Source organism: Halichoeres trimaculatus, unplaced genomic scaffold (genome assembly GCF_033239565.1).
Source record: "Halichoeres trimaculatus isolate MK-OKI-2021-1 unplaced genomic scaffold, fHalTri1.1 fHalTri1_scaffold_8, whole genome shotgun sequence".
Taxonomy (NCBI): domain Eukaryota; kingdom Metazoa; phylum Chordata; class Actinopteri; order Labriformes; family Labridae; genus Halichoeres; species Halichoeres trimaculatus.
The window spans coordinates 6,985,570-6,999,425 of NW_027437186.1; the positions used below are offsets into that span (position 1 = coordinate 6,985,570).

Below are 13,856 nucleotides of genomic sequence, written 5' to 3' on the forward strand. Positions count from 1 at the left end.
GACTTTCGATACATTACATTTATGTCAGTAGAAGTATACTTCATGATTCTTTTATGACACAAAATTACATCTGTGAACTCTCCTGTTTTAAAATTACATTAGGATTTTTTTAAAATCCTCCAAATATCACTGTATTAAATGTAAACATGTAGACAGACAGAAAATTTAATCAAGTGGAGATACAAGTGTTTGTTTTTCTTTTCATTATTTCTTTTCAACATTAAAAGTTAAAAATGATAAAATGAAAGAGAAGTCACTTTTTTCACCTGATCCCTCTCTTGTGAGTTTAACTTTGAGGTAAATTTACAGTTATTATTTCTCATGGTTTGTTAATTATTAAAAATAAAAGAAGATATTACACCACTCAAAGACAGCATCATAACATGTCGATCACAGAACATTTATCATTTTTATCAACAATTGAGAATTTGAATCATGTCCTGACAGAATAATCCCAAACAGAAAATAAATCATCTGTAGTAAAGGTTGTAACTGACACAGGCAGAGAACAAGCATGCCAAGGTCCTGTGGGTCTTTCAGATCCAGACTGACGAGATGGTGAAAGCCTCTCAGCCTGACATAGTGGAGGTTGACAAACATCAGATGCAGCAATACTGAAAGATAGCAACATCAGGAGGAAGGAACACGGGAAGCTGAAGAAATACCAAGGGCTAAAGGAAGAGCTACAGATGATGTGGAGTGTGAGGGCAACAGTGGTGCCATTAGTGATTGGGACACTGGAGGCTATGACAGCCACCAAGCTGGGAGGATGACCCCAGGATAAAAATCTCATCCACTTTTTTTACTGAGTGTTGTTATATTAAGCGTTAATATGCCCCCCCCCCCCCCCCCCCCCCCAAAAAAAAAAAAAAAAAAACCATCTAATGATATTTGTATCTTTTATATAATTCAAATTTAGATACACATTTTAAAAGATTAAAGAAAACACTGATGTATTCATGTTTTTTTGAGACCAAAAAATTTGTGATTGTATTTGTTAAAGGTTTATATCTAAGCTGTGTTTTGTAGCGATCCTTTTCTTGTTCATTTATTTCTTGTTATAAAACAAAGATTATTGGTAATTAATGAACTGGACCGGAGTAAGTGAAGTAATTATTCCTGAGGTTCACATGAATAAGGGAGTTAAATAATTAACTGTTAACCATACTATCTAATGGGAGAGGGGTTGGATCAAATACCCCTAAAACTGAGCTTCACCCCTCTCCTCTTTTGAATAAGTCCAACAAATCGTTGTACCTTTTTTGGCTTTTCTGTTTTTCTTTTACATTTCAAAATACCCGTTTCTATTCAATACAAATAAAACTGAGCCTTTAACTGTGTCAACACCGAGGTTGAGGTTCTGTTTCCTTGAGCTGCCTCCTGTGAAGAGGAACATGACGGCAGAATATTTCTGACGACTTCTGAGCCAGTACATTTATGTCATTAGAAGTACAAACCTCATCTGATTTGTTGTGACTCTGACACAATGCACCTGTGAACGCTCCTGTTTTACATTGACTAGTGAGCGTTAATCCTCCAAAACATCACTGTCTTAAATGTAAACATAAACACACAGTCAAAGAAATCAATTCAAGAAAATGCAGGAACAAGTGTTTGTTTCTCATATCATTTTTTTATTTTCAACATCCAAAATAAGAAAGGATAAAACAAAAGAGAAGTCACTTTTTTCACCTGATCCCTCTTTTGTGAGTTTAACTTTGAGGTAAATTTACGGTCATTCTCCCTCACAGTTTGTTACACTCATTCATTTTCTGAACCACTTCTCCTGTTCAGGGTCACGGGTGACTGAAGCCTATCCCATGTGTCATTGGGTGAGAGGCAGGGTACACCCTGGATTGGTCACCAGCCAATCACAGGGGTGACACAGAGACAGACACCTATTCACACACACACACACTCACTCACACCTACGGATAATTTAGAGTGCTCAATTAACCTGGTGAGCATGTTTTTGGACTGTGGGAGGAAGTCTAAGTACCCAGAGAGAACCCACACATGCAAACTCCACACAGGAAGGCCCACCAGCCAAGCTGGGATTCGAACCAGTGACCTTCTTTGCTGTGAGGCTGCAGCACTAACCGTTGCGCCACTGTGCAGCCCTGTTTGTCACATATTTGTCACACATTTAAAAAAATATTACACAACTCAAAGACAGCATCATAACTTGTCGATCACAGAACAGTTATCACTTTTATCAACAAGTGAAAATTTCAATCAGGTCCTGACAGAATAATCCCAAACAGAAAATAAATAATTTGTATCAAAGGCTGTAACAGACACATGATCATTAGAAAATTCTGCCCTTGCATCATGAGAAAAATAAAACACAAGATGATATGACCTGTAATTTTAACAAGTAACTTTTTTATCTAGCTGTAAACCAAATATTTCCTGAGACAGAACATTATTCTGAGATTAGAGAATAGAATTAAATAGAATAGAAAATACTTTATTTATCCCCAAGGGGAAATTCAGGAGTCACCGCAGCATTTAAGAAAACAAAAGTAAGAAAGAGTATAGAAAGTGCAAAAAGGTCCATAAGAAATTAGATGACGACTTCCCGTCCACCACTCGTCCACCACTCTCCAGTCAGCCAGTCTCCGCCTCCACAGGGTCCAGGACTGAGCCTCCCCAGCAGTCTGTTCAGTCTCTGTCTCCTGGATCCTGTCTGCTCACAGCAGGCGAAGCTCCTCCGATGTGTCGCCGGCGTCCGATGTCAGCTCCGTCAGCCACGTCCGTGAACAGCACGATGCCGCTGGGTTAGCACAGCTAGCTCGTCCATCCCCCGGAGCTGGATCCCACATTCCCAACAACGATGGATGGAGGGACAGGTCCACGTCGTCACCTCCCAGCTCACACCCGAGAACCAGCACGTCGTCCTCACCTCCTCCTCCTCACCTTGAGGGAAACCATCAAGCCCTACACTAGTTAGCATTGGCATGCTACAGGCTGCTAACAGCTGAGTTCGCATGTAAACAATGCAGCCATGGTTACACGTAGGATCTCCAGACAAACACAGGAGAAAAGTAGTAAAAATATCGCTGAAGCCACAAAAAGTTTGGTGTCCGTGACCAACAATGAACCATACAAAGTAATGATCCACTCCAAATACAAAGATTACGAAAAAGAGACGAAAAAAATTACAAGAAACGGACAAAGACGAGAGAGCTGCTGCAACAGGCAGCTGCTTGGGTAGCGCCTAGCAACGGAACCGAGATTACAGGGGTTTTTTTCCTGAGCGTCACATTACCACCACAGTGACACCTGGTTCACCAGATTTCAAACTGCTTCAGTGTCTCAAAGGGTGCTCGGCCCACAATGTTGTTCCCGAAGAGTCTACGAAAAAGCCCAAAGCAGAGAGAGCAAACATCATTCATCCAGCCAGAACAACGTGTTTCAGCATCCATTTGAACAAGCTGTCGTTCTGAATGGTTAGCTGATGGGAAATCACTTCAAATGTCAACAGAAAGGAATAGTGAACTCATGAATTCATGCTCACCGCACAGTTTCAATGCCTGGGTTGGTGTCCACCAGTCGGAGCAACATGGAAGTTGATTTTTCTGTGATCCTGTTGTGACTCAGGCTGCAAAGTGCACACAAATCAAAGTGACACAGAGTTAGTATCATGGTAAGCTGTTGATCCTGTTCAAGCACTAAACCCTCATGGATCATCTCCAGGTGTATCTGACAAACACACATCAGAGAACAAGATTCACACATTTCTCTGTAGATATTAAAGACCCAGAAGTACGGTACAGAGATATTTGTTTGTGTGATTTATTGCTTCTGTGTTATTACCTCCATGACACACTCGTCATGCTCCAGCTAACTTTGCATTATAAACACTCATGTCTCATGAACTCACTCCAGGACTTGGACTTTGTGCAGATACTCGATGAGAATGACCAGCAGTTGGTCGGTTAGCTGGCAGTAACTCAGGTCCAGCTCAGTCAGCTCCTCAGCGTAGTCCAGCACCAAGGCCAAGGCTTCACAGGCCGCCTGATCCAGTTTGGTGTGACTGAGAACCAGCTCTCCACCCAGGGCTCTGCACAGGGACCTTGCTCGACTCGCTGAGTCCCACTCAGAGATAAAACCAACCAGGGACACCATCTGGAGGAGGACGGCTCCACCAGCCCTAAAAAGGAGAACAGAGCAGCACGTTAAGATTTAGAATCATGAACACTGACTTTCAGAGGAACTGTACTAACTCTCATACATGGAGGGAACTTGGTTGGAAATCTTATCTCACAGGAGAGGATCCAGAATGCTGGAAACAATGTGGGAGCAAAGATGTTAACCACTGGCATATACTTTAAACTGTCCAATTATTAAAAGATGTCTGTTCGAGAATCTACAACATTCTGGAGCTAATATTTACAAAAAAAATACCCTTTGAGTTTAATACTTACATTTTTGGGAGAGTTGACTGTATTGCTGGACACTTTGATGTCTAATTATTTGGCATTCTGGTAACTGCAGCTAAAAAGACCATAACTAGACACTGGCTACGTCCTGACCCCCCACAATAGAGTGGGGGGGATATCGTAAATGGAATATACGTGTTGGAAAATATTTCATTTTCACTTCGTTTCCAAATGGATGAAATTTAGCAATTATGATCAGGATGGGTCTCATACGTACAGTACAGACCAAAAGTTTGGCCCAATCTTCATATTCAATGCGTTTTCTTTATTTCCATGACTATTTACATCGTAGATTCTCACTGAAGGCATCAAAACTATGAATGAACACATGTGGAGTTATGTACTCAACATCCATCCATTTTCTGAACTGCTTATCCTGTTCAGGGTAGCGGGTGGTTGGGGCCTATCCCAGCTGTTATTGGGCGAGAGGCGGGGTACACCCTGGACTGGTCACCAGCCAATCACAGGGCTGACACAGAGACAGACAACCATTCACGCACACACTCACACCTAGGGACAATTTAGAGTGATCAATTAACCTGGTGAGCATGTTTTTGGACTGTTGGAGGACCCAGAGAGAACCCACACATGCACGGGGAGAACATGTAAACTCCACACAGAAAGGCCCACTGGCAAAGCTGGGAATTGAACCGGTGACCTTCTTTGCTATGAGGCTGCAGCGCTAACCGATGCGCCACCGTGCAGCTCATGTACTTAACAAAAAAAGGTGAAATAACTGGAAACATGTTTTATATTGTAGTTTCTTCAAAACAGCAACCCTTTGCTCTGATTACTGCTTTGCACACTCTCGGCATTCTCTCAATGACCTTCAAGAGGTGTTCAACTGAAATGGTTTTCACTTCACAGGTGTGCCTTATCAGGGTTAATTAGTAGAATTTCTTGCTTTATCAATGCGGTTCAGACCATCAGTTGTGTTGTGCAGAAGTCAGGTTAATACACAGCTGACAACAGTCCTATTGGATAACTGTTAAAATTCATATTATACCAAAAACCAATCAGCTTACTAAAGAAAAACGAGTGGCCATAATTACTTTAAGAAATAAAGGTCAGTCAGTCCGGAAAATTGCAAAAACCTTAAATGTGTCCTAAAGTGGAGTTGCAAAAAACAATTAAGCGCCACAATGAAACTGGCACACATGAGGACCGACCCAGGAAAAGAAGACCAAGAGTCACCTCTGCTTCAGAGGATAAGTTCATCCGAGTCACCAGCCTCAGAAATCACAAGTTAACAGCAGCTCAGACCAGAGACCAGATGAATGGCGAAAAGAGTTCTAACAGCAGACCCATCTCTAAAACAACCGTTAAGAGGAGGCTGCATGAATCAGGCCTTCATGGTCAAATAGCTGCTAGGAAACCACTGCTAAGGAGAGGCAACAAGGAGAAGAGATTTGTTTGAGCCAGGAAACACAAGGAATGGACATTAGACCAGTGGAAATCTGTGCTTTGGTCTGATGAGTCCAGATTCGAGATCTTTGGTTCCAACGGCCGTGTCTTTGTGAGACACAGAAAAGGTGAATGGATGGATTCCACATGTCTGGTTCCCACTGTGAAGCATGGAGGAGGAGGAGGTGTGATGGTGTGGGGGTGTTTAGCTGGTGACACTGTTGGGGATTTATTCAAAATTGAAGGCACTCTGAACCAGCATGGCTACCACAGCCTCCTGCAGGGACATGCCATCCCATCCGGTTGGCGTTTAGTTGGACGATCATTTATTTTTCAACAGGACAATGACCCCAAACACACCTCCAGGCTGTGTAAGGGCTATTTGACCCAGAAGGAGAGTGATGGAGTGCTGCGGCAGATGACCTGGCCTCCACAGTCATCAGACCTGAACCCAATCGAGATGGTTTGGGATGAGCTGGACGGCAGAGTGAAGGCAAAGAGGCCAACACGTGCTAAACACCTCTGGGGACTCCTTCAAAACTGTTGGAAAACTATTTCAGGTGACTACCTCTTGAAGCTCATCCAGAGAATGCCAAGAGTGTGCAAAGCAGTAATCAGAGCAAAGGGTGGCTATTTTGAAGAAACTACAATATAAAACACGTTTTCAGTTATTTCTAGGGCTGCCACTTTAACGCGTTAATTAGATTAATTAATTACACCGCAAATTAACACGTTATAAAAATTAATGCAGATTAATCTGGACCGCAAACCCTCGGGGCGTTCAAGGACGCACTTATTTTCGAATGTCTGGCATTTACAAACCGTTTGTCCTACTTGGAAAAAGTGGTGTTCTCGACAGATTTTCAAATTTCCGACAGTCCCTGAATATATCACACTTGATGTCAGCAACATGCTTTAAACCAGGGGGAAGCAAGAGTGATTTTTGGGGGACTGCCGTCCACATCTCGTTTATTCACATGTCTTTTTTGAAAATCTGCAGAAAATCAACCATTGCTCTAGCTCAATTCTGTAAAAAACAGATAATTCTACACTCTGTACTGCATCAAACAAACCCTGGATGATTTATATTTGCCCTGTAGTTAAATCTAAAGAATTCTTTGAAAATTTGCTTCCATCTTCCTGGTGTCATGTTTCAGCTTGGGGCTGCTCTGCTCCAATGAGCAACAGTTTGTGTGTTCAGAGCTTGTAAAACTGAAAATACTTCTTTTTTTCTTTGATCCAAGACTTGAATTAAGTGTTTTGTACATAGTTCCTCTCAGTTTTTAGCCTTTAGCTCTGGTTCTCCTGACCTCATAGAAGTATAGAAGTTCATATTGCAGTGAAAATTGAGTCCACATCGAGTAAAAATGTGACAGAAGCAAAAACCATCCTAAAAATCAGCTTATCTTAGGTGCAGGACTGTGTAGATTTTGTAAAGATAAAACCATAAAACTTTTTTCATTTGTTCCTTATGCCTCAGGGTACCTAAAATGTGTTGTATATATTCCCACCTTATTTCTAAATGTTTTTAATGTCTCTTAATGTAATTATAATGTCCTGGAAATCAAATTCTTTATTTTGGGACCTTAAGCAGATATGAGATTAAAATGCGATTAATTAGATTAATTACAAATCCTATAATTAATTAGATTAATTTTTTTAATCGCCTAACAGCACTAGTTATTTCACCTTTTTTTGTTAAGTACATAACTCCACATGTGTTCATTCATAGTTTGATGCCTTCAGTGAGAATCTACAATATAAATAGTCATGAGAATAAAGAAAACACATTGAATGAGAAGGTGTGTCCAAACTTTTGGCCTGTACTGTACGTCAGTCATGACCAAACTTCTGTGAATTGGTAAATTAACAGTTGATGTTATTCTCATGCAAACATATATGTTTACTGATGTCTTATATGTTAATCATTCATAAGATGTTGGGGTTGTTTTTGTTGTTGTTTTTGATGGGTGTTTGTCTTTTTTTTCCTGTATTTTGTTTTTGTTCTCTTTAGCCCTCTGCTTTGATTCATGTTCATGAATTACCCTACGTATGAAAGAAGATCAGGGTAACTGCACATCCCTTTTACAGACTGTATATAGCTACAGAGTAATAAGGAGTTTATTGCTAAAAAAATAAATATTAAGGATGTTAAAGAGGAAAAGGGTTTGAAGATATTTCCATGTTTGCAGCGGACTTTCACTGTGGACCCTTCATACCCTCTGTAACTGCATGGCTAATAGTTTATGCTCACAACCATACTCTAAATAAAGAATAAAAAAAATGAAATAAAATCATGAATAAAACTAGAGCCAGGATCTTGGTCGTTTTGTAGTCCTCCTACCTGAGCTGGACTCTGTCTAGGACAGGAAACAGCAGGTCCAGTCCACTGTCCCCCACCTCACAGTCCTGCAGTCGGAGCTCTGTGTCCTGGCTGCTGTATCTCAGGACGGTGAAGATGGCCCTACAGTCAGAGACACTGAGACAGAGGGTCTGAGTCTGACCCCCTGCTGACAGCTCCACATGAGAGGAGCAGGACAGATCCAACCTGTGCTGCAGACTCCTGAGCAGACTGGCTGCTCTCTCCTGCGGGGCAGCAGAGGCAGCACAGCAGTGGACGATCCTCAGCAGCAGATCCCTGTCAACACTGGAAGAGAAAGTGCTTTAAAAACACACTGCTGATAGAGCCCTGTCTGTGGGAAACCAGCACTAATGTCTGACCTGAGCTGAGAAACTTTGTCCAGCGTGAAGAGGATGGAGCCGATTTCCTCTGTTGGTATGGAGGTCCACATGAGGTTCAGCTTTGCCCCAGCACTGTGTCTGAGGGTGTAGAGCAGAGCAGCACAGTCCTCTGAGTCCATCTCTCTGCAGGTCAGGCTGATCTTATGATCAAACGACCTCAGTAAACTGGGAATAAAAGAACTGGTACGAGCCGCATAGACCTCTCTGATGGCAGTCAGCACAAAGCTGGGGGACAGCCTGAAAGTCAAATAAGAGTATTTACACAAGTCTCTGGATTTCACAGAGACTGCAGAAGTTCAGGCTGATAAAACCATGTACACATATCCAGACCATGTCATCTTCATGGGTCACAAAAACACAAACAAACCTTTTAAACAGAACCCTGTCCAGAAAGGGGAGCAGACGTGTGAAGCTCTCCTGTAGGAAGCTGTTTTTCCTCAGGTCCACAGTAACAGTCTGATGTGAAGACTCCAAAAGATGATGAAGAAGCTCCCAGTTCAGACAGACGGGGGTCAGGTCTCCACCAACCTTACTCAAACAGGACCTGGTCAAGTCTGTGTCTTGAATTTCACAAAGGATGGCAAGTAGTGACTCTGAAACCTCCCCACTCAGTCTGTTAAAGAAAATGTGTCTTAGTCAAAGTGTCATGGTACTGACAACGTAACATTTCTTAAACACCAGAAATTGGTTAGAAGGCTCAGAAAACTTTTACTTGATAGTGAGAGGGCCATCGTGAAGCAGGAGGGGGATCAGACTCTGAGCAGGGGTCCTGGACTCGGTCAGGTCTAACTGTCTGACTGTCCAGGATCGCAGCAGGGATGCCAAACTGCTGACAACCCTCAGCACAACTCTCTCTGAAGGTGGGTGTTTCTCAGAGGAAAGAGAGAGCTCCTCTGTGACAGACAGAAGGTTCACTCTCCCTCTTTTTACCCATCCACACAGAACCAAGGCCATGTCACTGGAAAGCCTGAGACACACACACACAGGAAGCATTGAGACATGAACAATACAGACATTAAGCTGGAGAAGACGTGTTTGAAAAAAAACAAAAACAAAAACAGGAATTGTATGATACCGACCTCAGACTGCGTAGACTTGTTGTGTGTCTGAATAGGAGTGAAGCTCCTCGAACAGAAATCTTGGTGGGTGTGAGGATCAGATCCACTTCAGAACCACAAAGACCGAGAACTCGTCCAACAGACTTGCACGTTTTGCTGGGTAACTCTCCTGTTAATGTCAGGATGAACCCGAGCAGCTGCAGCAGAGAAACAAACTGCTCAGCCTCCTCTCTGGATCTCACTGACAGGGATGAACACGCACACTGGAAAAACTCTGGACCACAGCTAAAACAGAAAAAAAGAAATGTAAACACAGCTCAGGTACAAGAGGAGACAAGTGCTGAAAAGAACAAAAAAATACAAAAACATTCAGTGAGATAAAAAGCTACTGAATGAGATTATCATTCATCGAAAGTTCTTCTCTTTCCTCATTAGTTGTTTATTCTATTCTGAAAGCATCCTCACATTTCAGCAAACAAGAAGAATTTATCTGATTTACCTGAGCTGTGAGATATAAGGCAGACACTGCAGGAAAGTCCTCACTTCACTCTCTTCATAAGAACAGCTCCACAGCTTCACAGGTTTCTTCTCTGGTTGGAGTTTCAGCACTTCCAGGAGGATGGAGGTCTTTCTCTCTGAGAGAATGATGGTCCACACTGCAGGAGTTGACTTTAAAACTGACTGTAGAGATGGAAGAACACTAAGGCCTGTTTCAGTCTCATAGACCTTCATGTAGGTGAACAGATCCAGAAGATAACCACACTGGAAGACTTCTTCAGCGTTTAGAAAAGGAAACCCTTGATGTGTGCACAGTGATGCTAACAGCTCCAGTGTGTTCCCTCCTGTCTGCTGATCTCTCTCTGCTGCTGCACAGAACAGTCTCCCACAAAGCTTGACGTCATTTTCAGACCAGTCAGAGAAACTGAAACAGAAGATGAAAACTTTGTCAGGATGTGATTTTAACAGCAGGAAAGGAGACATGTTTTACTGATGGAGTGTTTCTACTAAAAGCTAACAAATAGCTGTTTGTGAGCAGAGAACAGTTTCTCTCCTCAATCTCAAACTCAAATGACTCTGAACCAAGTCCATTACATGTAGAGGACTGATCCCTGACACCAAATGAAGATCTTCAGAACAGGTTTTCTGACTTGAGTCCATTCTCAGAGCTCTGTCCTCTCCTCTGCATCCACAGATAGTTTGATAAACTGGGATACAGCTCATGAAGCAGCAGGAGGAGCCAAAGAAAACTCCACACAGTAACTGATTGATCAATCAGATCTGAGCCTACAGATACCAGACTTCATGTTTGACCTGTCAGTGAAACCTCATGATTATAATAATGTTAAAGTCCAGTGTTAGAGCAGGTCACTCATTACACTCTGAGGACATTAATATCATCTTATGTATTAATCAGTAGTAGATGTTGATCTTAATCAGTGTTTAAACTCTTCTGTCTAACTGATTTGGTGTCATTGTGCTGGTTTGTTTTTATGACCAAGCTGCATCAAACCAGTCCCTCCCTCCTGGAGAAAAACTGTGGTTTGATGATCAACAAATGTTGATTCTTTCAGTGTGTCTAATTTTTTAATCAAATACTAAAAATCTTGTCTGTCCTCTTTAAGAAATGATCTTTCAGACCCACATTCAGCCTTAGTTCATTTATTGGCTCAGAGTCGTTCTGTCTCTGAAAATAATCCTCATTGAACTCAAAGACCAGAAAACAGGATCTGTACTTTTTAGCTGCTTTAACCTGTCACTGATCTCTGAACATTAAAGAGATGTTTGAAAACTGAAATAAGAAAATTTAACATGTGACTTAGACTTTCACACAATGTTCTGTCAAACATTAACTGAGATTAAAAATCTTTCATCCAGCCCTCTGGATTTTAACTCTCCTTGATCTTCAACCTGAATGTCACAGTGAGCTGACTGAGATGGAGGAGCACACCTCAACAGGTGAGCACTGATGTGTGAAGACCTGTTCATTTACCTGAGCTGTGAGATATAAGGCAGACACTGCAGGAAAGTCCTCACTTCACTCTCTTCATATGAACAGCTCCACAGCTCCACATGTTTCTTCTCTGGTTGGAGTTTCAGCACTTCCAGGAGGATGGAGGTCTTTCTCTCTGAGAGGTTGATGGTCCAGACTGCAGGAGTTGACTTGAAAAGAGTTTTCAGTCTGAGTCTTGGAATAACACTTAGACAGCCTTCACTCTCCATGTGTTGATATAAATCGAGGATGAACTCCTGCTCGTTGTAAACTGAAAACAATGACCTTAACCTTTGCAGTACATCTTGAATGCTCTGTTCTTTGTGGAGTGCTGCTTTCAGACATAAATCCAGGAACAGCTTCTTTCTTGTCTCCTTCAGTTTCCTGTCCCTTTCCTTCTTGTCCTGCAGTTCTGGACCTGTATCGTTCATCCTGAAGCTGAAAGAGTAAAAAAAATATATCAATGAATGCATTACATGAGCTGTTCAACTATTCAGATTACACATGCCTCCTTGAATAATTGTCTTCTGAAATAAAAATAGATTTTGTTCAGCTTCAGATAATCAATCAAATCTAAAGAGAAATGATTTCCAGATAATCATTTGGAAAGAGGCTGTGTTTTCTCTCTGCTCAGTGAGTTGGGTTATTTATTGACTCACACCTTTGTTTGGGTTAGAGGGGGCTTATTAAGACCTCTCCCCTCTCTGTAGTTTGCATGTTAGATCAACCAGAAGCTGCTCACCTGAGTGACCTGATGCAGGGCAGAGCTTTGAGGAGGGACTCGCTCAGACTCGGGCAGACAGTAGTTGCTCTGCTGTCCCAGTGAAGGTAAACGTTCACCTTCGTTGGATTCTTCTGTAAGATGTTCGCTGTCCTTTCAAACAGCTCTCTTCTACCCTGAAGAGGGAGGTTCAACTGGTTCCCATCACAGCTGAGCAGGCTGGCGTCATTGAACTGTCCTTCACTGAGAAAGACAATCCTCCACATCTGTTGTGGCAGAGGGTCACACCTGTAATTCAAAGGAGAAACAGAGCCCATTTACAAATGATAAAGGAGCAGAGAAGAGAAACAAGGCTGTTTAACTACAGAGGATAATACTTTTTATCCAGTTCTTACAAAAACTGATCCTGGTTATGATCATGGGCTCATTTTATCCCTGTACATTGTAATTTGAGCAGCACTGTGACACCTTTAAGACGTACCATAAGACATTATCAAGACATCCAATCAGTCTTGTGATTCCTTGTTCTGACACAGACACGTCCTCCAGGTTCAGCCGAACCTTCCTCTCCTTCGACATTGTGACCACATTGGCCACAGCACAGCAAAGATAGGAATCAAGACTCTCAGCACTGAGATCAAGATGGTAGTCAAGTGTTTCCAGGAAGTCCACACATGCAGCAGGACACTGTGACTCATACAAGCACTGGCAAAAGAACAGCAGGTCCACATCAGGACAAAATGTGCTTCTCATCTCCTGGAAGATCCAGCTAGATGTACTTTTCAACTCCTGAGCTGGAACCAGGTGCTCCAACAAACTGGGGCTCTTCTCAGTCAACAGTCGACACATGAAAGGGATCAGGTGTTTCATGTGTTTCCCCTCCTCTGTGAGGCATTGCTGAAAAACACCATTGATCTGATCTGGATTCTTCAGGAGCCACAGAGCTGCAAAAAACTCCTGCACTGTGTAGTGGAGAAACGCATATGTTGTTCTTGTTTCAGTGGGAGCCACTTTGACAACAAGTGGTTTCAGGAAGCAGAGCACACAGCTGTCTTCACAGGGAAGATCTGTTAAGTTCACACTTTTTCTCTTGGTTGCATGAAAAGCAAGCTCAGCCAAAGAAAGGATTTTGTCTTTCTTCTCCTGGATGAAGGAATTGAGGAACCTGGTGGTTTTGTTGCCGCTCCTATGAAGGCAAAAGCGGACGATATTGATGTATATTTCTGTCATGCTGCACGGCTGTGGCGAGTCCTCTGGTGTCTTGGATAGAAAACAGGCAGCCACCATCAGAGCGTACATCGGGACGTGGCAAAGAGTGAACAACTCCAAGTGACACAAAACCTTCTTGTGGTCCTCGCCAAGAATTACTGAGAAGTAGTTCCTGATGGTCTGCTCACTGAAGCCTTTCACCTCCACTCTGAGGAAGTCTCCAGAAAAGAAGTCGTCTTCATCGTCTGGTCTGCAGGTTATGATGACTTTGGCGTTGGGGAGCAGGT

The 13,856-nt window shown here is 42.4% G+C and overlaps 1 protein-coding gene across 1 annotated transcript; it reads right to left on the bottom strand.

Annotated features, from left to right (window-relative positions):
• Positions 1-1,703: 1,703 nt before the first annotated feature.
• LOC141795229 (uncharacterized) lies at positions 1,704-12,070 on the bottom strand. Its single transcript, XM_074676045.1, has 10 exons — positions 11,942-12,070; positions 10,149-10,330; positions 9,671-9,934; positions 9,304-9,558; positions 8,959-9,204; positions 8,571-8,828; positions 8,194-8,496; positions 3,887-4,156; positions 3,521-3,604; positions 1,704-3,357 (listed from the first exon to the last, which is right to left on the bottom strand). Exons 1-10 carry the CDS (start codon positions 12,068-12,070, stop codon positions 3,291-3,293), a joined length of 2,058 nt encoding a protein of 685 aa, XP_074532146.1. The 3' UTR covers positions 1,704-3,290.
• Positions 12,071-13,856: the final 1,786 nt, after the last annotated feature.

What these genes read in the sequence shown, in the direction of transcription:
- LOC141795229 (XM_074676045.1), bottom strand. Translation starts at nt 12,070, where the DNA reads ATGAACGATACAGGTCCAGAACTGCAGGACAAGAAGGAAAGGGACAGG. An exon ending in GACAAAGTTTCTCAGCTCAG is followed by an intron (nt 8,497 to 8,570) that starts GTCAGACATTAG and finishes TTTCTCTTCCAG; the next exon opens with TGTTGACAGGGATCTGCTGC. An exon ending in CTAGACAGAGTCCAGCTCAG is followed by an intron (nt 4,157 to 8,193) that starts GTAGGAGGACTA and finishes TCTCCTTTTTAG; the next exon opens with GGCTGGTGGAGCCGTCCTCC.